The sequence below is a fragment of the Molothrus ater genome, chromosome 16, assembly GCF_012460135.2.
Source record: "Molothrus ater isolate BHLD 08-10-18 breed brown headed cowbird chromosome 16, BPBGC_Mater_1.1, whole genome shotgun sequence".
NCBI lineage: Eukaryota > Metazoa > Chordata > Aves > Passeriformes > Icteridae > Molothrus > Molothrus ater.
In genome coordinates, this window is record NC_050493.2 from 10,519,084 (window position 1) to 10,541,960 (window position 22,877).

The 22,877-nt window shown below is 40.4% G+C and overlaps 1 protein-coding gene across 3 annotated transcripts in view; it reads left to right on the forward strand.

The window, feature by feature from the left end:
* The window catches only part of GRIN2A (glutamate ionotropic receptor NMDA type subunit 2A), a 156,999-nt gene that overhangs the window by 79,446 nt on the left and 54,676 nt on the right, over window positions 1–22,877 (forward strand). For all 3 annotated transcript variants that reach the window (XM_036392354.2, XM_036392355.2, XM_036392353.2), the window contains exons 4-5: window positions 5,503–6,095; window positions 16,306–16,420. In XM_036392354.2, the coding sequence (XP_036248247.1) occupies window positions 5,503–6,095; window positions 16,306–16,420 (708 nt within the window). The remainder of the gene's footprint in view (window positions 1–5,502; window positions 6,096–16,305; window positions 16,421–22,877) is intronic.

The window sequence follows — 22,877 nt, forward strand, 5'->3', positions numbered from 1 at the left end:
ATCACATATTGAGTTACTTTCATTAGACATGACACACTATTTTTTGAAAATGTAAAGCATCAAACCCAGGTGACTCTGCAATGATTGCTATAACCCTATTCTCATTACTTTCTCTTTGTTTATTTGCTATTCTGGTACAAAAAAAAAGGAGAAAAAGTGACAAACTTCAACTCTTTTAACAAGCCTAGATAAGCCAAATAGGTAGTATAACATTAAATGGATATAATAAAAAGGAAAAAAGCCCACAGAACCTGTTATCTAGCAAAATTCTTAGGATTAAGCCATGACCTAAAAATACAGAAGTCTTTGCAAAATGAATTTCTGCAGACTCCCTCTGGAAATGGGAAAGAACATGCTTGATTAGGCCAGTGCTAACCTTTTGAAATCATGTTTCTCTGGTATTTATTCTGTGAAATAATAAAAGGGGACATGTCAGATATTGGAAAGCCATAATGCACTCCCTTGCTTTCTACTGCCCTTCTCTAACTTCAATGTTCCTCTCCTACAGCAATTTTAAAATAAAAAGTAAGGCTTCAGTTTGTCCTTTTAGTTGACCTTTATACATTTAGTGGCTGTGCATCTGCACCAGTTAAATGACAGAGTAAAAAGATTTCCACCCTTTTTCTGGCTCTGTTTTCACCACGTGTGAGGCCAGAGAGGTGGCAGATCCTTGGGAAGCAAGTATTTTCTGCTTTTTGTAAGAATGAGTAAATTACTTCCACCCTCACATCTTGCTATGCTTTGTATGGAAGTACAAATTTTTGTATAACCTCCCTCAAATTGCTCCCATGGTGATAATGGAGGAGTTTTCTCCCTGGGCACCTCAGTGAGCTGTTTGTATTGGGAATTGCCTGCTCTCTCTCTTAATGAATAGAGGCGGAATTTAATAACTTAAGGATTCAAAAATATGCTGGGTGTCTTGGAGGAAAGGTTTTCCTTTCAGCTCTTCCACTTCAGTGCTTGCATTAACTTGAAAGTTTGGCATGGGTCTGTGCCCCTCCACAAAGGAAAACCCTGTGGCTGGGGCCTGGAAATTCATGGCAGAGAAATGCAATTCACTTCATGCTTACCAGGGAATCAAGGCACCACTTCAAGTAGTCCAAAAAAAATGGTACCAAGTTAACACCTTGCAAAATACGTGTTTTTACCTACATCTGAGATCAGCACAAATAATTTTATCCAGTATATTTTTGATGTGATGCTAAATTATTCAGTTGAATTCATGACTAACCTCTGGCTTTCATTATTTCCAGTCTTTATAAAAATGAAAATTAACTATGATATTTCATTAAACAGGGAACAGCTTGCACTGTGTATGGAGACCTGGCACCACATGCTGTAAATCTTTATGAAAATGGGTTGTCTGATTTACAGTGGTGCAAAATCAGAGAAAAATTATTTTTGCTGATCTCTGTGAAAGAGAGTAAGAATGAAGCAATTAAGATAATGTTAAAGTCATACTTGTAGTCCTGTCATGATAATCTTGTTGCTATTTGAATAAAATCATCCTCTGGATTGCTTTTTAAACTCTCTTTCATATTGATTTTTCCCTTCCTGTCATAATATTGTCTTACCAGTGAAGTGGCTGTCCCGTGCTTTATCTGTGCAGTGGAAAATTGATTTGGTCCCGTGTTGACCCCAGTTTTGTTCTGGTTTAGAGTTTAATTTTCATTTAACAAAAGCTACACTAGTTTAGATAACAAGTACTTCTTTCCTCAGCTGACCAACTCCTGCTGCCTTTTCCCTGGCAGGCACAAAGCAGCACCAGGGCTGCCCTCAGCTGTTACAGCATTGGGAGTGACCCTGCTGGGCTCAGGGAAAAGCCAGAGCTGGGAAACTGAGGTGTCGTGACAATGGCTGAGGATGAGCTCTCCAGAGAAATATTCCTGTAATTTGCTGGAATTAGGAAGTGAAATGTTCATTTCTGACAACAGTGACAGATTTGTACACTAGGTACACTAATTAAAACCAACTTACTCTAAGATATGAATCTGTAAATGACAGCAGCAGGAGAGCTGGGCTGCTCTGTGCCCTTCTCCTGCAACCACAGAACCTTGTCACATACAAAATTCAGGAATTACATTTTGCGAGAAGCAAACTGAAGGATTACTTCCTTCTGCTGTGAAACATATGGGGAGATGTTTTGCTGTAAACTGTACACTCATGTGCAAGACAGAAAGAAACAAAATATTTTCATTTGCTCTTTATCTTCCCTTTTCATTGCTGTTTCTTGTTCACATGGATGTGGTGGAATCTAGCTAAGAAGTTGGAAGAGAAAAATACTTCCAACTAAATCTTTACTCATACTAAATGTAACATCTTGGGATTGTTCTGCTTTGAGATTTATCTGAGAAATTCCTCTGTAAAATTTTTTTTGCCCTGGATAAATTGTACTCCTTCCTTGCAACCTCTACCAGTAATCTCAATAGTTGGAGACATTGAGGAATGAAAGAAAAATATTTCTAGTGAGCATTCAAAGCACCTCTGATATTACATCTGTATTCCTACTTCAGCATGATTTAGCTGGATGTCTCAATGCATGACAAGATGACAGTTAAATGAAAATAATGGAATAATTTTGTTTTTTACAAACATCACTCTAGTTTGCATTTGAATGTAGAAAATTGGAACTTAGTATTTTATTACACATATGGAATTTAAGTCTGTATAAAGCAGAGGAATAATAATGCTTTTTGAAAAGAATGTGAAGCGTAAAACCCCTCAAAATGAAAGGCTCTGTAGATGTTTAAGATTACAATAGTTGAATCTGATACAGTTTTATTTATTTATTTGCTATTTCTTCACTAAACTTCACCCTTTCCCCCCATTTAATGGATATGTCCTTGAATAGTCTCCTTATTGTCATTTAAGTATCTGCTGAAGTTCCTAAGGCTGCAATTTCCTTGTAATCTTCCATCTGTTTCAAGTACAGTCAGGTCTTCAGCTCCATAAAAGCATCCAGTGAAGTCAGTGCAGTTGCATGGAATTTCTTCAGATGAGAATCTCACTTGTGATGTTTGTGTCTCCATTTTTCCTAACCCCTAACTTCTTTCCACTGTATAATTACAGGTTTTTTCAGCATTTTAATCACAAATTGATCACGGTTGCCTGATTTTACTAGACTTTGCATTCACAATTACAGGAAATGGGCTCTTGTAATATGGGTGTGACCTTTACAAAAATATCTGAAACTCCTTTCATAAACTATTTTTCTAAGATAATATTTACAAAAGGAAAGGATTTACTTTTATGACTTTTCTTTTGTTGTCAGCCTGTTGCAATGGTGACACAGAGCATTGTGCTCAAGACTGTTCTTAATTGCCAGGGAAGATGCCAAGGACTGCTCTAGGTTAAAAATCTGTATTTACTAGTTAGAAAGGTCACACTTGAAAATGTCCATGCGATTTTTTTCTTTCTTGCCCTTAGATGTTGGGGGCAATGCCCTCATTGGTGAAGTTCCTTGTGATGCACAAAGGACCAAGGTGTATATATTGCTTGAAAGAATTATTCCATTTCTATAGAACACATACAGAAATGGGAAGTGTGAAAGGATATGATGGATATAATCTACTGCACATGGTTTTACTTTTTACTGTAATTTAGCACAGTCATAAATGGAAACTAAGATAAGAGTTGGAGAAGAAAACTGAAATTATTTGCTTTGAATTACAATATTTTTATGATCAGTTAGAAGCTGCAGCAAAGTAGGATTCATGACACTGTCTGTAGATATCAACTTTACTTTGTAGTAGTAAATCAGTAATTAAATCACTAAATGCTGACTCTGAGCAGCTTTTCTGTTTGCTGGGTTCCTTAAGCTGTGAGTCCCCACATGAAAATCTTTGCTGGTTTTTTCGTACCTAGTCCAGGTCACCAGGAAATAGCTCCTAGAAGAATTCAGCAATCCAATATTCCTTATTCAATTCTTCTCCAAAAGATATTTTATAACATTTGTAATTAACCCAAAACATTTCAAATCTGTCTCTGGCATTCAGAATGTCATGGCGTACCAAAGAAGCCATGGCAGATGATTTCATTACCACCAGCAGTGTGTATTTTATACCTTCAATATCAGTCTTCAAGGTCTGACACAAGTTGTAAGACTTTTATTGCTGTCAAGCTATATAAAATCCTGGTGCCAGCTTCTTAACACTTGGAAAGTAATAACACTCTTCAACTATTTAAAAAAGTATGGACTGTTTTCTTGGAATAGATTTGCAGAGCTGAGCTATCATTCTCACTAATATTTGTATGTCTAACACCACCCTGCCATGAAATCAATGAATCTGTTTCTGTTCCCTGCAAGTGTAAAAAAGGATAGCAGTTTGTGACCATGATATAAAACTTCTTTTAATTTAAAACATCATATGTGTCTTCCTTCAGAAGCCTGCATAAGAAATCTTGAATGATTCATATTCATATCTTATTTTTAAATCATAAGCTTTTGTTTCACCAGGAGTTCATGCGTTCTGTGTCTGAAAATGATGCAAATAAGTTGCCTCTACTGGTCAAGAATAAAAACTGAAGTAAAATAAAAATAAAAAATTATACGGCTTCCCATGTATAGTTTAGGCACTCTAATTATTGCATGTAAATGCAGAATGTAAAATTAAAAAAATAAATTTAGATCTTACAGTAACTTAGTAAAAATATACCACTAAAAGTATATGGAAATTTAGTGCCAACAGAATTAATTGTGCTGCCTATTTCTGATGTCAAAATACGCAGCACCTGCCCTTCTGCTGTATAAAATGTTATGAATTCTGTAAATCATAGGACAAATACTAGAAACAAATCTGTCTTGGGCAACATTACAGAGCAATTGCAGACTGTGAGGCCATTGTTTGAAGTTATTTCCATTTAATGAGGACACTGACACATTGTTGGTTGTCCTTGGAGTCCCATCCTGTTAATTCTCCATCAGGCATCAATGGGCCGTGTGCTCTGAATGGAGCAGGACCAGCAGTGAACTCTGTCCCTGGGGACAGAAAATCTCCTCCTGCAGAGTCTGAAAGCTTCCACCAAGCCTAGTGAACCTTGGAAATGAAGTCTCCCTCAGACATTTTGTCTGGAAATACAGAGCTCCTCCAGGATGTGCATTGCAGTTTATTTCTGTTGTAACTACCAATTGGTGTGAGTTGGGTGGCATTCATGCATTTACAGGAATGTAAAACTTCCTGCTGGAGAGTTGTTTAACTGTGGGTGGCTGTCCCCAGGGACCTCCCTCAATAGCTACTGATTTGAGTTTTCTTCAAGTGATCCAGCACTTGGAAAATTCCTATGTAAATATCAGTTTGTTCCTTTTTGGTAAATATTTTGATTAGCTGTAAGTACCTATGATCAGTGTTGCTTACTGATGGTCTGAAAATGATAAACCACAGAAAGTTACTGGAATGCAATGGAAGTTTGGCAGCTCTGGTAGAACAGAAAGCAGAATTAGAGATTCTGTTCCCTTTGGAGCTGTACCAAGTTGCTAATCTTTTGCTGTGTTTGGTATTTTAGGATGTCATGTCCACGTTCTTCCAGTTTGGAGCTTCCATCCAGCAAGAAGCCATTATCATGCTGAAGATCATGCAGGATTATGACTGGCATGTGTTCTCTCTGGTGACCACCACTTTCCCTGGATATCGAGATTTCATCAATGTCATTAAGACCACTGTGGAAAACAGTTTTGTGGGCTGGGACATGCAGAACGTCATCATACTCGATACTGCCTTTGGAGATGCCAAAACCCAAATCCAGCTGAAGAAAATCCATTCATCTGTCATCCTGCTGTATTGTTCCAAGGATGAAGCTGTCTACATCCTGGATGAGGCTCGCTCCCTGGGCCTTACTGGCTATGATTTCTTTTGGATAGTTCCCAGCCTGGTTAGTGGTAACACAGAAATCACTCCCAAGGAGTTTCCTTCAGGACTCATTTCAGCAGCTTATGATGAGTGGGACTACAGTTTAGAAGCTCGGGTGCGGGATGGCCTTGGGGTCATTGCCACTGCTGCCTCAGCCATGCTGGAAAAGTACTCCTTCCTTCCTGAGGCACGAACGAGCTGCTATGGACAACTGGACAAAAACGACCGGCCCTCTCAAACCTTGCACAAGTAAGGATGATTGCTTTGGGTCATTTTAACCTCTGCAGCCTTGATAGTTTTCTCTTTTATTGCCACTGTATGTTTATCGAAGGGGAGTATTGGTTTTTGCTAATCCCATTGAGCCCTTTTTAAGCAGGGGTTTTCAGATGTTGCAGGAGAACGTGCAGGAGGACTTGCTGCACTGATAGCTTGTGGTGCTGTTCACAGGGGTCGCAGGATGAGGGAAGAGATGAGAACCTTGACTCCATGTTTCAGAAGGCTGATTTATTATTTTATCATCTATATTATATTAAAAGAAAATGGTATGTTAAAACTATACGAAAAGAATTGATGACAGAGAAAGGATTTAATCAGAAGGCTAGCAAGGAATAGAAAGGAAAGGAATGATAATAAAATTTTGTGAATGACCAGAGTCTGAGACAGCTGGACTGTGATTGGCCATTAATTAAAAACAACCACATGAGACCAATCAAAGATGCACCTGTTGCATTCCACAGCAGCAGATAATTATTGTTTACATTTCATTTTTGAGGCCTCTCAGCTTCTCAGGAGAAAAGATCCTAATGAAGGATTTTTCAGAAAATATGTCCGTGACAATAGCTGGGCTCCTGGAGGTGATGTGTGCTGTGGAGAATAAACAGTGCTCTGAATCTAGTGTAGGAGATGACAGAAATTGATCTTAGAGGGTATGAAGCTGAGTGAACAAAATTGGACTATTGTGTACTTTAACTATGAGGTAAAATTGCCAAAATGCTCTGGAGGCTGAGCCCGTATCTCTTGCATCAGCAGGAACCTGGTCATATTTTAGAAGACAAGAAATGTGCAGCATTAAAATGCTGTCCCTGGAAATTATAGAAGTATTAGATTAGTTAGGCAGCTTTCATCACATGAGACCTGAAATCTGTCCCCTTTACTTTTAAGGGTATATTTTTGTCACCTCTGTGAAACTTAACCAGCATTAATCCAAGCTGATATAGATGTTTTCTCTAAACAGTTTGTCAGATGGGGACTGCCAAGGTTTAAATCAGGATTCTTTTTTTGTTATTATTATTGTTTTCCTTTTAATTATCCCTTTTAGACATGATACTTCTGATTACTTCTATCCAAAATGTTGCATGGCAATAAATTTCTTTATCTGGTCTGTGAGAGGAAGTAGGGTATCTTGTGTATTTGTTAATAGCTCTTGTCAATATGGAAGCTACTAAGAAGTATTTATGACCTTTGTTCTAACCAAATAGTGCAGATGAAGTGCTTTCTACAAAAAAGCAGGCACAGGAAGGAAAGTTTGTGCTGATTTCAAAAAGGAGATTTTGGAACAGTTTTAATTTTGAGATGTATGTGCATATTTAGATTAGGAGTTGATTACCACACGATGTCCTGGAACAGTTTTCCATGAAAACAGCCTCTTTGCACACTGCATTCTTCAGAAGCTTCCTTAAAAGCCAAATGCAACCAAGTAAATGGATTTTAACATTTCCTTAGTGAGAACTTGCCTTTAGCATGACACTTGCAGGCTTTTTTCTGCTTCCTTTCCTAATTTTGAACCTTTGTCTCTAAAACTAAAAATTCCCTGGAGACATTGCAGAAACCCCACAATATTTTCCTGCTTTTCCTACTTATTTTTATTACCGAAATAACAAGGTAATGCTCTAATCCAGTAACTGGTACTTTCTGCTTCCTAAGCTGACCAAACCTGGGAGAGAATTCTAATGCAGATTTTCCGTATGTTCTGGAGTCACTTTGTAGGTAACAAATGGGGCAGGATTTGCCCCTGTGGGTGGCTGTGCGGCCCAGCAGGCTCTGGGGAAGCTGTGGTGTGTCCCTGGTGTGTCCCTGGGGTCGGGGCAGAGCAGGGGCAGGCACTGCTGGGGGACTGTCCCCCCCAGGGCACCCCTGTGCTGGTTCTTGGTGTGTGTGCTGGCAGTGCCAGGAGCAGTGGGAGCATCCTGTCAACCAAATTCTGAGCCTTTACAGTAGCACCTGACCTGCAAACCAAGCAGTCACTATTAATAATTGAACTCCAGTTTCTGTGAAAGTTAAATTGTATTCTGTCATAAGTGCTGGGGTTTAAAATACTCTTGGAAGGGGCACAAAAACTTGAACCTGTCTTGAAAAAGGCTCTTACCCTATTGTTTGGCTAATACACTAGTGTAGACTTGAATCAAGTATTCAGTACTCAGCATAAGCTGTATTTCTCTAAATAATCTTTATTTTCTCATTAAACCTGCATGAGTACAAGAACAGGGCTGGTGAGTGCTGGGGTAGTGAGATTAGACTTCACCAGGAGATTCTGCAGCATGCAGTGCATGATGCACCCAGGAATTATTAATAGGAGAAGCTGTAGTGCACTGTGGTTAAAAAAGTTTTCTCCTGATGTGCAACACTGAGCTATGAAGTAAAAATACCTTTTCTGTATTGGAGATTCTTTGAGCTTTTCCAACACCACAAGAACAAGAAGCAAGCTGTTTTTTAATTTAGAAATGTCAGAATTATACTAAAATAAATAAACTTTAAATAGTCCTTCTTATGTAATAACTCCCCAAGACTATTCCTGTCACATATAATCTGCTAGCAAGGCAAGTATATACAAGCATTTACCAGGACCAAGTAATCCTGGGGAGCTGACCAGTCTCTCCATGCCAAGGTGAATTACATAAATTCACTGGACTTTCTCAGCCTCATCATTAATTTTACTTTTCTAGATCTTCATCATTAATTTTACTTTTCTACTTTACATGAAAAATCAATGCCCTAATTGGGGTTTTATTCTGAAATGGAATCTTCACAGTTTCAGGTCCCAGAGAGTGCAGTTTCATATTGTAAACTACAACATAAATGTATATGTGCTGTATTAAGAAACTAACCTGAGGAAAGGATTTTGGAGCATGTTCCCAGTGGAAAGGGCTAAAGTAACTGTAAATAAATGATGGACCTGGGGTCTGCTGTGCTCTACCCCCCTGTCCATCTGGGAATCAGTGCTGGAGAAGCTGGGTTGAACAAGAGGATGCTGCTGCAAGCTCAGAAGCAGAGAACTCAGAGGAAGGCAGGGAAAGAGGCCTGTAAGGGAATGCCTGAGCAAAACAAAGCTCAAAATAGAGAAAAACCCCAGGATTTTTAGGCTCCATCTATTGTAATGACAGTCTAATTCAGCTTTAAACCCAGGATAGTATTCTGAGGCTATGCTATAATAGCTAATTTGCTTGTAAATGGAAGTTAATAATGCTTTATATGTTACTTCCCACATCTAGATAGCAATTTTATCTCTGTTTGTGAAGAAATTCTATGTAAAGAAAGCAGTGAAGTAAAAGCTCCTCCTCCCTCTTTCTCAAATCCTTTGAGTATTAAATTGGTTTGAAGATATATTTGTTTTAAAGCACACAATTTGTCTTTCCCCCATCACTGCAATTCTGAGATACTTTTATTGGTTTCTTAGACCCAGAGGAAAATCAGGTTTGCTTCAGTTTTTGGAATGATCTGATCAATGCTCATTTCTGGTACACATAGGAAAGCCAGTTTTTCCCTATAAATAAAGGATTTTTAATAAAATACAGGGCTCATTTTCAATGCATTAAAAACACAGATATATATGTATATTTGTATCTGTATTGATTCAGATCATCTTTTTCTATCTGTGTAAGACCCAGGTCTCCCAAGGCAGAAAACCACTATTGTGTGAAATACTGGCACAGCAGGATAAATAGAATTAGCACCTCATTAATGCCAAGTCAGTTGAACAAACTCTTGTTCTCTCTAAAAAAGGGAAAACACAGAAGCAAACAAACAGCAAAACACAAAAACCCTGCCAGTCATGGAAAATGCTGCTGCTGTGTGCATTGAAATGGTGCTGCTTTGTTTACAAGAGTGCTCATGGTGTGTATGGAAATCCTGACCCTGGGAGAGACATTTCACTGCAGCATTTCCAACCCTGCTGGTCCTGAAAAGCAAAAAGATGTGTCTGTCCATAGGTAGTCAGGTGTTTGCCATGTGGGGCTGACATTTGGTGAGATTCTTTCTGAAATGCAGCCCAGCTGTAGGCAGGATTTAGAGACCCATCCTTCAGCAGTGAGGGTGCAGGTTCAGAGGGTACCCTACCCTTCCCAAGCACAATTTCCTTTATTTGTCATCCCTGGAGCAGGAGCAATGGGCAGTCCACAGGGCCAGGGACAAAAGCTCAGTTGTCCTTGCTGTTGTGCTGCTGCTGTCCTTCAGCACAGCACCTTCCTCAGAGGGAGAGGGTTTGCTGTCCCCCTTGTCCTGATGGTCATTCAAATTCAATATTTTGATTCCAGCTTCCATCGTGACAGATTTGCCTCTTTTTGAATGAAATCTGGGATTAAAGGGACACAATGGTTTGGTGAATAATCCAGCAAATCTGTTTAATATTTTCCCACTTACAGATCAGCAGCCTATTTGTAGAGGATTTGCTCATTTAAGTGAGAAGACTTGGTAACAATAGGTATCATCTTTATTGGATGATTGAAGGTGTATAGACATTTAACTAATTATGTATTAGTCCAAAGGAAAACTAAACTTCACAGACAACAAAGGAGGGGTTCTGTAGGGGAACACTGCCCCAGAGACTCCAGCATGATGCTGGTTTACTAAAAAGTGATTCAAGAAATTACTGAAAATCTATATTAGAATTTTCTCCCAGGTTTGCTCAGCTTAGGAAGCAGAAAGTACCAAACAGTTACTGGATTAGAACATTACCTTGTTATTGTGATAATTAAAATAATTCTAAACAAGAGAACAAGCATGGCCTCTGGCAGTGGAGTGGAGCCTGCCCTCAGGGCTGGAAGCAGGGCTCAGCATCAGCATATCAGAGAATGTTCCTGGAGATGGAGCTGCTGCAGGCACCATCCCCTGGCAGGAAGCCAGGCACACATCATGGGGAGGAGCTGGGGATGCTTCTGAGCTGGTGCAGCAATATGTGATCAAATTAGGGCTGCTTTTGAAATGTTGATGCTGATAACAGCATTAACTTGCTAAACGTTCTGGTGTTCAGTTACACTCACTGTGGCACATCCCAGGGAGCTGGGATATGCCTAACTTCCTAACTTTGCTCCCTCCCTTTGCCTCCCTCTCAGAAGGGTTCCCCTGCTGTTGGTCTGCAGAGCTGGGGCAGGATGGCTTTTCCAGAGCCAGTGGCAGCGAACGCTTTAAGGAGCAGCTGGCAGGAGGTCCCAGAAGCTGGCATGCTGTTCCTTTTGCACAGTCACTGAGCAGATCCCTCCCAAGCCTTTACTCATCCTGCTGGCTCCAGGCCTAGGGAGACACAGCTCCAAAGCAAGGACCCTTGTGGAAGAGCAAGGGCTGGGAGAGGGAGGAGGAGGATGCACAAAGAGGAAGAAGTGACTTTGCATCACTGCAAAAGATTTGAATTTAGAAAAAAAAAATCCTACATAGTATAGAATATAGAATTGACTTAAAAAAATGCATCAGTACCTTGTTTAATAGGGTTCTATTGCAGATGTATTTCTATATGTACTTCACACATTATATATTCTACATTAAGTAATTTTTTGGTTTAATTTTACGGAGGAAGTCTGTTTCTTAATGATAAAAAATGTGTCTTGGGGGTTTCTACTGATAAGTATCATTCAAATGTCATGGTTGAATCATAGCAAGGAAGTTCAGCAGTTCAGAGCCTCAACAAGATAGAGAAGAAAAGACAAAATTTGCATCCACTCATGCTTTTTTAGGTATGAGGCTGAGTGAATGCCAAGCCCAGATCAGCTGGCTGTCTAGGTTATTAAAATGGTTGGGTTTACACTATTTGCAGGAAAGAGAAATATCACCAGAGAACATGTTGGTTTTGAGGCATTTAATCTGCTTTAAATCTCAGTTTGGAAATTCCTTCTTTGAGAGAGAAGAGGGAGAGTTTCTCTTAATGCAAGATATATTTCCCCAAGCCTCTCCAGCTTCTGTTCATTGCCTGCAGTTCTCAGAGATTTGAAATTCTGCCCCATGGTGAAGAAGACATTAAATAAAAATGATAGTCCCTGATGATGGCACCTGGAGAGTTTATCAAGTGTGATTATCTCATCTGAGGGCAAGAAATGCAGCTCTGAACTCAAGGCAGAGAGGAGTCCCCTGGTCTGTCTGCTCCCTGCAGCTCTCAGGCCCTGTGCTTTGTTTTACAGGTCTAGGGACTAAGTTCTCTCCTCAGAAGGTGGCTCAGAGGTGACACATTTTCATTAATGCCTCTGCCTTCCCCATTCTATTTTTCCCAGCTGCTGGTGTGTTTGGGAGCTGCATTCTAGGTGAATGTCACACTAATTATAAACAAACCTCTTACTGCAGAGCTGATGGTGTTCCTGAGCCTGACCAGTCCTGGAGGGTTTTTGGGACACAGGTGGGTGGGCAGGAGAGGGTCCCTGCTGAGGATGCTCCTCCCTGGCACCCAGAGAGAGCATCTGGAGGGTGCTGAGGCTCCACAGGTGGCCTCGCACCTGCTTCTGTGTCATGGGATTGCTCTGCTGTGCTTCCATTCTGTCCTTGGTGGCTTTCTCAGGTCACTCTGAGAAGTTTTTGAAACCAGGGCTAGGGTTGATCTATGTTTGGAACAAAGTGACCTTAATAGTTTACATAAAGTTATGGTTTTTTTCCTTAAAATAATGCCCAACACAGAATCCACTAAGCCTTGGTTTTGCTCTCAAATCCTTGGATGTGTTGGGAGAACACTTGTGTTTCTTGAATAGACATATATATGGTAAAGCTCAAAAGAAATGCCATAGCCTGCAAACATGTTTGCTTTTTCTACCATAGAAGTAGAAAACCTCAAAGGTTCTGCTCCAGGATTTCAACTGTTCTCATCCAGTATAGCAAGTCTTTAACAAACATTCATGGATGAGGAAGTCCATGTCTCCTGTGAGGAGTCTGGCCAGAAAGGTGCCTCTGTGTCAGCAGTATTGGATCCAAGCAAATGGTGCTCTGAAAACTCTGATCCCTTTGGCAAAGTCTTCATCCATTTGTTAATTGAATTGGGGTCAATTAAGTTGTGATACTGTAGTTACAGGGTAAGAAAACTGAGCTTTTTCAGTATGTTCTGGCTTTCTGGGTAAAGTTAGGATTTAGACATGGATAAATATTGCAGTTTTTGCATTAATCTGGAGCTCTGTGTGAACTACTTGATCTTTCTGAGGCTTATAAAAATAAAGTTGGAAACCTTTAGAGAAGTTTGTAACCTCGGTGCTTCAAAGGCTTGCTTGTGAATACGACAGCAAAAGTGTTCTGCTGTGGTGTTCCAACACTTCTCAGTTTTTTGGGGAAGGTGACAAGCAAAAAAGAATTGTATAAACGTTTAAAAGTGTTTTTAAATACATAGTTAAAGTTTGGTTCTTTGCATGATAAAAACCCTGTTTTGGATTCAATGCGGGACTAGCTTAACTTCTGTCAGAAAAAAAGTTCCATTTTGTATCACCTGGGGAATCTTACAAATTTCAGTTTGCAAAAGTTAATTAAGACTTCAGTGTCATAATACCATCACAAGGTCTTGTGCTAGCGTGGCTTTGCAAAGGCTGTAGCTTTAATGAGGAATGAAAACAGATTAACTACAAATCCAAGGTATGTTGCTAATTGCCCCATCAAAGTAAGGAGTTCAAATAACTAAACACATCATTAGTTAAGAAACAGGAATTTGCATTTCCAAAGCTACTTCAGAAAAATATTTTATCCAATTCAGAAGCCAAAGACCTCTTGCACAGAATTAACTTTGGATAAACTTAAAACTCTAGAAGAGTAACATAATATAAATTCTTCACAGCATTATTCCTAACTAGGAGCAGACAAACATTGGGCATTTTTTGTAGGAAAAGCAATTTGGGATCGTGGCCAGTAAAAGCAGAGCAGGACTTCTGTCCTTTGCAGAGGAAAAATGACAATCCAAAGCAAGTGTAGGTTGTAGGCATTGATTTCTGGAGAACACAGCAGCTGATGAATTTTGAACAGAAGAATGTGCTTGGGGAAACAAGAATCTCTTTGAAGTTCTTCTTTATTGCTGCAGTGTGAGAATCTGGGGTAGCTCAGAGTGCGTCACTCACACCTTTGTATCAGGATCAGAGAATACAATTTTAAGAGACTTTTCAGGTTAGGGAATTAAAAAAAAAACAACCAAAAGCCTTGCAATATATGTTTCTTTACTTAATGGCTGGTAAATTCACGTGATTTAAAATATACACGGAGTTCAATTTTTCACTTTAGTGTTGTGGTTCATGTTAGTCTTTTTGGAACAATTGAGCTTCAGCACTGCATCTTGTGATGGCCCTTGCTTAACTTCCAGGCTAGGACATTTGAATATTGAGCCCAAAATATGATGAGCAGTGTTTGAAATCAGGTGATCCCTACTGAGGAAGGGTTCAACCTCCAGTCCAGTCACCATTTTCAGCGTGGTTAAAAGCCCAGGTGAGCACAAAAGCCTGATGGAGTGCAGCCTGTGTGTCTGGGGTCCCTTGGCAGGGGACACGCTGCTTGGCTTTCAGCTCCAGTGGAACGAGGGGGTTTCTGCCGGGCCTTGCCAGGTGATTTATTCATTGTGAGGGATGTTACCTCATGGGTGTGAACTGGGACAGGGTGCTGTAAATGCAAGTATTGCCTGTTTTCACAGCACATCCTTGATTTCCCTTGTGCTCGCTGCCCGGGCATTTCGCTCCCTGGGTCACAGTGAATGCTGTGCTGGTTCCTTACACGTGAGCACAGGTAAATCCTGTTTGCTGCTTGCTGCCTCTCAAGGTGGCAGACAAGCTTTTGGTTCCCAAGCAAGATCTTTCACTGTTGGATGAAAAATGGAATATATAGGAAATTAGTTCAACTGGACAGCAAAGTTCTGTCAAGGGGAAAATTTTGACACTGGAAGTCTGTAATAAAATGTGAGTTATTACAATGGGTGAATTTACAAATTGCTGTCAAACTGGTGCTGAATGATGTTTATATGGCTGTCCAGGTGCACATTTATTTATTTACTATTATGATACAATGCCATTATTTCTGCAGGGTCTATATATGTTTATTTAGTGCGCTTCTGCTACTGGGATTTTCAGGGAGCTATGTCAATACAAAGCCTTCTCCTTCGAATCTGGAGCTGAGGAATTTTGTCTGTGTCACATTCCCCAGGAGATTATACTGCCACTACTGCTAAAAAAGCCAGCCATAACAACCAACTAACTGACCCAAAAATTCTCTCCACGCCCATACAAACATATAAAACAGTATTGTTGTCTTGTGGGGAAATCACTACAGGTAATGTATGAAGAACAGTGAATTTCTGCCCTTCAGAACACATCTCTCTATAGGATGGACATCTGCACTTCTGTCTGCATCAGTATTCAGCTGAATTTCTTTCAATTAAATACACTGACAATTCAGACCAATTCAACTTCAGACCACAGAGATGGGCTGGGGGACATATTTTCTTCCCAAGTTTTTGAATTGCAGTTTTACCTCTTACTGTGGGGATAGCCCTGTCATCTTCACACTAACAATGTGGAGTTTTGATTTTTTCAACAAAATTCAAATTTTTTTCATTCTTTTATATTTTATTTTGTGTCCTTCTATCTTTTCCCTATTCAAAATGCTAATTAATTCATATGTCTTTTGAAAACCATTGAAAATGAAGCTAAATAAAAAACAGAATAAAAACATAAATCCTTTTTCTTTTGAAATTACTGAACTGAATATTTACCAACACCTTCAAAGCTTTCATGGGTGGTTTTGGCATTAGTGGAATTTATCCTCAGGCACAACACCACTGTGTGTAGCTCCAGTTTTGGGAGGAGCTGACAGGAGTCCTGGAGGTCTGAACGGGGGAAGACAGATTGGATGCACTTTGCTCTGAGTATTACTCAGTGACACAATAGTGCAATGTTACCCACAGAGGTCATGTGAGTTTGTTTAAAATGCTCCTGAAAAGTTGGTGAGATTGTGCAAAGTGCCAGAAAGATTATTCAGGGAGGGGACAGATTAATCATATGTAACGTGAACACTGTTAAAAATGATGTCTGCATTATAATTCACACATCAACAATATTTTGCTTTGTTGTGAGCTGTGAACTGCCTTGAAATGTCCTGAGTCCTCACACTGCAAGCACAGGCTTCCCACAGCACTGGCAGGGCTCGGTGCATGGATCTCAGCAGCGCTGCTGGTGCCTGCCCTTGCTGCTCCTTAACTGCTGGACAGACAGCCCGTTAATTTTTCAATGAACTTTTCTTCCTTGCCTTGCAGGTTCATGATGAATGTGACATGGGAAGGCAGAGATTTGTCCTTCACAGCAGATGGGTACCAGGCCCACCCCAGGCTGGTGGTGATCGTGCTGAACAACGAGCGGGAGTGGGAGAAGGTGAGCGCAGTCCCGGGACTGGGGGGGATTCGCGTCACATCTCAGGGGTCCTGCTCCAGCAGGAGTGTCACAGCACTCAGAAGGGAAAATTTTACACCATCCTGAGTATATCTGATGAGTTTTGACAGATCAGTGAAGAAGAGCCACGTGGAGTTCAGATTTCTATGAAACACACCTTGCATTTCTAGTTCTTCTTAAAATTTAGTAATGTAAAATGGATAACTGAAAAATGTCCGAACGCTTGGTCCTCAGCTACTTCAATTTGGATGGATTTTTATATCTTGACAGTTCCATTCCTTTTATTTGCTTGGTTTTGTGGGGTTTTTTTTGACAGATTTTATAGTAAAAGAAAAAGTGTGCTTTTTACTTTTAAGTAAAAACACACTTAAAAAAATCCCAACTGTGAAGTTCATGTTGAATTGGAAAATAATCCTATCAATGTTTGCCTAAAAAATTCAGAATCTTGACTAGTCCAGGTAGACAAGTGATCTCCATATAGAGTTCTATATAGACAAGAAGGAAAAATGTCATAGCATCAATGTTAATCATATATGCAAGTGGTAAATGAAAAAGTTTATCAAAAGCATCATTTCTTTTAAACTCCAGTCTCAGCCTGTGATTGTTTTGGCTCTGAGCTTTGCAGGCTGTGTCCCTATATTTAAAAACTTGTTTTAAGAAACTGTTTTTAATATAAGACTGTAGGAAAACATACATCTAAATCATCCACCAGTTTTATTTTAAATTCCTGAAACGTGATTCTGCATTATCTAAATTGTTGCTGAAATTTATGAATTCTTTTTGTTATAGTTTTAAAAACCCATTGAATCAACTTAAAACTCCTGTTTATAAGACTACAAGACTTTTCATAATGATGAATAATAATGACAAAATCAGAATTACTGAAGGACATTTCAATAAATATGCTAGTCGTGCAGAAACACAGAGAGTAGTCCTAGATTATGCTGTGTATTTCTTTATGTTCATTTGATGCAAATTTAATTCTCTGGATAAATTTAATCCTCTCCAAATGTGTCAATCTGAATCTTTGGAGGAATCATTTGCTCACTAACTGTTATGAAAATTTCTTACCCTATTTTAAAATTCTTCAACAGTCTGCATATCATATATAATGTTCTGGAAAAATATTACACTGCTTGGGGAATATTATTAGCATGAGGTGCCAAAGGAAGAAAATGCTCAAAGAGGCAGCCAACAATGCTTATGTTAAAATAATTTCATACATTTTGTACCTTGAAACTTCTCTAAAGAGACCATTCAAAGGACAAGGAGAGACGGGTTTGATTTTTTTGGAAAATAATTTAACAGCAGCACAGAAATACTGGATATGTGAATCAACATTATTCCAAGAAATAACTTGAGCCTGTTTTAACCTTCCAGTTGAACTGGAACTCGAGCCTGTTTTAACCTCCCAGTGAGCCCCTGTCAGAGGATGAGCCTTGGGCTGGGTTGTGCTGTGCCTGCCATGGTTGTAGGGCAGCAGTGGCCACTCCCCTGCAGGGCTGGGCTCCCTGGAGGCTGATCCTTGCCCTGTCTGTGCAGTTTCCCAGCTGGTGAATCCCTTCCTGCTCTTTGTCAGGTTTGAGGGGTTTTTAGGAGGAGGAGCAAAAGCAGATATGAGTGGTGGTGTGCGGCCCTGGTTTGGAGCCCTGCTGGTGGCCAGTGAGGAGAAGAGTGAGGGCAGGGCAGCTCTGGTGGCTGCTCCAGAAGGGCTGTGGAAAGGGGCCAGCTTCAATTAGGAATTCTGTCAGAGGGGAGACGTGAGAGGTGGCCAAGAATGCTCTGTCACCACCAGAATGATTCTCCTGACCACAGGCTGATCCTGCCTCTGTGGATGAGGACAAATAAAGTGACTAATCAATTATCCTGGCACGCTGGATGTAGCTCTGGGCTGTCTGGGCACACCCCACATCTTTGCAGCAGAGTGTCCCTGTGCACTTCAGCTCCACTGACTGAGAGATTGAGGAGGCCCTTCTCTTCCACATGGTTTATTTGAACAGCTCTCTAGTGCTGTCTCAATGTTCTCCCCAAGTTGCAGGTTTTACCCCCATATCTCTTTGGCAATTTTTTTCCTCTTGTTCCTTTCTCCTTGAGCTGTTTTGCTCAATTTCAAAACTGTCAAAGTTACTCATCTGAGATCTAACATTTGCTGCTCTGAGTTTCCAGACAGGCACTTGCTTATCCTTTCTCTTACAGTGTAGCAGGGAATATCACAGAATGGTTTTATTGAAGTCTTATTAAATATCCTCAATACTATATGGAAAAATCAAGTCTTAGTACCTAATTAAATAATTTACTCATGTGAAAAAATGACAGTGCAACAGCCTGTAAATCCTCATAATGTAACTAATGTGCATACTGCAAGTAGCTAATTTATTATTTATGTAGAAAGAATAATTGTGTCTTATGTGAAGAATTTTTTACCTGGTATCCTCCTACAAATTCAAGATTTATTTTTAAAACCAATTTTTCTTTGTTTTTAAACTACTTTTATTCAAATACAATTTTTCTTTGGTTTCAGAATTTATATACTTCACTTAAAGCTTAAGGTTATAGAGAAGCTGTTCAACCATAGCTGGAGAACATTTATCTCACCCCTCAGAAAATAAGTTATTTTTTCTTTACTCAGTATTGAAACTTTGAGGTGGTAACTTCACGTGTAAGAGGGGTTGACGGAGGGGTTTGTCCCATATCAGATGCTGAAGAAAGCTGTTTGAACGATAATAGTTTGAAGACTGAAAATCGCTTTTTGGGCATGTTTCACAGGCATCCAGCAAGATATTTTGACAGATCCTAAGGCAGCTACTCAAACTTCTGACACCAACATTCATATTCTTGACAGGCAAAGGGGATGCTGTTCTCAGGCAAGAGATTTTTAAGAAGACAAGCTTAATGTGCTCGTTAAACTGAAACTTGATAAAATTTACCAGAGTTAGCAGTGTTGCCCAAATATCACTAAAGCACTGCAGGATCACTGTGCTAGGGCTCAACAACCCTCAGAGCTTCAGCAGCCCCAGCTGCAGCTCCCCTGTTCATGTTGCCTCAGAGAGGTGGGACCTGCGTGCCTCACCTGGCCCATCAACTTCACTGAACTTCACAGTCTGCTAGTCTGGCTTTTTCCTTTTTTTTAGTATATTTTTTAATGTGGAAATCCAATCAATCCAATATTAAAATCATATGCTAGAATATGGCAAAAGTAGGCAGTTTAATTAGCAGTGTGTATCACATCTCTTAAGTGAGGTGGGGAAGACTGCATTTAAAGATGAGTGTGTTCCATGTGTAAAGATGAGTTCCAGGGTAAAAGCAATTTTTACTGGTGCTCCAGGTAGATGCAGATAAAATTATCATGGTGGTCTGTATTCTGGGTGAATTTGTGTACTACATGGCACAATTGCTAATGAAACACCCCTGCAAGAACTGTTCCTTTACATCCAGGTTTATTCTAAGCAGAGCCTGTCATCTTTAACTTTCCACTAATGCAGGATTTAATGCAGAACTGGATTTTTCCCTGATTAAGTAGCACATGCCAGGTTTACAAGCTCTGTGTGGGGTTGTACACATTTGTATCTAAGTAGGAAGGAGTGAGCAGAGGGTGCATGGTTCCTGCCTGGAATAAATGAACCAAGGTCTTCACGGAGAGCTCCATCTGGCTACCAACATCCACTGCCATGTAGCCCAGAACAGACGGCTCCTGGAGCTGACTTCACTGGGCAGGAGCTGAGAAACCCAGCCCAGTCTCAGGCAGATTTCTGACAGAGCTTTTTGTCAGAGTACTGTGGGGGTAAAAAAGTCAGTGAGGTGCTCCATGGTAATTTCTTGTGAAATCTTGATTGATTTGAGCAAGGGTCACGACAGCTGAGGGATCCTCATGTCTCATGATAGATGTTCCCTAACACTGGTGAGAAATACAGATATTTTAATTAGAACAGATGAAATTGCCTGAGCTAATAATCTGTTTGCTAGGGTATCTTTTGTCAGTAGCTCTGTGCTGTAATGTGATATATTCTTTTTGCCCCTAGCAGAAGCAGCAGTGTGTTCTTTAACATCTGGTGGGTCGTCATTCCCTGTATTCCATCCTTGTCCTTTTTTGTATTTAGCCTTCCTGTAAATATGCCTATCCTGACACTTACTGTCAGCTGAAAATTGCATGTTGTTTCTGTATCAGTGAGCTTTTGCCTAGCCTAAAGGCCTTTCCTTTGACCTTTACTCTGCTGAATTGTTTGAATTGCACCATTATGCAGCATTTCTTAAATCATGTATTCCCAAGGAGGATCCCACCTCTTTGCTGCTGTAAAGGAATTATAACTCCCATGGAAAGCAAAGGTGGTGTGCTTTGCCCCTGTTCTTTCCACCTATATATTAGAGAACAGGAAGACTCTGAGGGCAGCTTTCCCTCTCTGAAGATAAAGGTATTTCTCTCTGGGCATTTCTGGGGAGCTGTAACGTCTTCAGTGAGTGCAGAGGTGACAAAAAATCTTCCCCCACTGGGAGATGGAAGAAGGAGCCGTCAATTTGTTTAGCTCTCTTCCTTTCTAATGACATAATCAACTCCTAAAATGGCTTCTCTGGTATGAGCCTGAACTCTGGCACTGCACAGAGTTATCTGGGACATTGCCCAGAACCAAAACAGTACCAGCCACTGAGGATGTGGTGAGTGCTGATTAATAATTCTGTATTGAAAAATGAGGCTGCAGGAGGTGGCAGCTTTTCTTTCTCCTCCTGTTTGTTTATAATCTCCCTGGATCCTGTGTTTTCCTTGGAGCCCTGCTGGTCGCAGGACTGGTGCCTTCCTGATGGTGTCAGCAGCAGCCATGAGGGAAGAGCAGGACATTTGCATTCCCCATGTGAGATTTTGCAGCAATTTTTGGAAACTTCAAAGTCTTTGAATGGACGTCTTCAAACCATTCAGGACTCTAAAACACTTCTTATTAATAAGACATGGAACTGCTTACATCATATTTAGTCATTTAAATTTAGAGTGCCATTGTGAAATATGGACCTTCAGAAGCATAAAAGTGACACGAAGGTTTGCAGCAGGTGGTGCACAGCAGATGCTGTGTCTGGAGGAAGGGTTTTGCTCTTGTGCTTTGCTCTGCAGCTGTTATTGCTAACCTGACAAAGTCTATTTTAGCTTTTTAGTGATTGATTTAAAGATTGCCATAGTAGCTCTTCCTTTTAAGTGGAAAAGTGTAATGAAAAAATAGTAGTAAATAGTTTTTCAATAAAGCCACATGGGCTAGATTTTTTATTTGCTCAATACTATTTTCTTAACTGAGACAGCTCAAAAAGTATGTTGTGCAATGTATGTGTGTTAAATGTAAAAGGAACTCCCCTGAAAATCTTTCTCTTTTGAAAGGTTTGGCTGGGTAGTCCTGGGAGTGCATTTAGCATCATTGTTGTCATGTAACATTTTTTCTAACAAAGGGATGATGGGTGTGTGCTGTGTACAGCTCCTGTCTGCTGGGAGGAGGGTGACAGGACTGAGGTATTGGTTTGTTTTTGGTGAGATATGCTGGTGTGACAGACTCGCTTTCTGTGCCAACACTGCACAGGATCTGGCCTTGCTCTTTTTCTCTGGTTTGATGGCCTCTGTGAGGTGTGTGAGCAGGACTGTGTTAATCATCCTTACATTTTTCAGAGGCTTCTTTGGGATGCAGCAGAAGGGGGCTCTGAGGTACAGCAGTGTGTAACTGTGCAGGTCTCTGTCTGCCTTTGGCTGCCACCCAGGAACACACCAAATTGTTCATTATCACACCAAATTGTTCATTATCACACCAAATTGTTCATTCTCACTCTCCTTGTCTGCAATCTTCCAAAGATAGCGAGGGGTGGCTGCAGAGGGACATGCCCTGGGATCAGGATCTGTCTCCTCCCAGCATCCTGCCCTGGTGGTTTGGGATCTGCTGCACTCCTGACCACACAAATGCCAACACATTTCCTTGGTGATGTGTGGAATAGGCAGACGGTCGGGCACGTTTTCTGCTTCTGAAATGCCTGGCATCCCTTGGCACGTTGGCTGTTTGTCTGAGGGCCTGGGCTGGCTGGAATGCTCCCCATTCCAGATGGTCACCTCCATGCTGTACCCAGGGCTGTGACGACACCGTGTAAGCTCACGTAAGGCAGCACACGCTGCTGGCACTGCCACTGCTCACCACACCTCGACAATTTAACGGGTTTCTTTATAGAAACAATAGATTGCTCCTCTGGGCTGAACTAGCTTTTCTCCTGAAGGCTTTGTCCACTGTGTTTTGGATAAATTTCACACTAGAAATATATAAATATATAGTAATCATATATATAATTCCCATTGATTTAAGTGAGAATTCCTACTTCCCTTGAGATACTTTGAATTTCCTAATTTAAGTGAGTAAAGATTTGACATTTCTGCCTCCTACATTAAAGTTCAGTAAAACATCTTGACTTATAAACAGGATGGAAA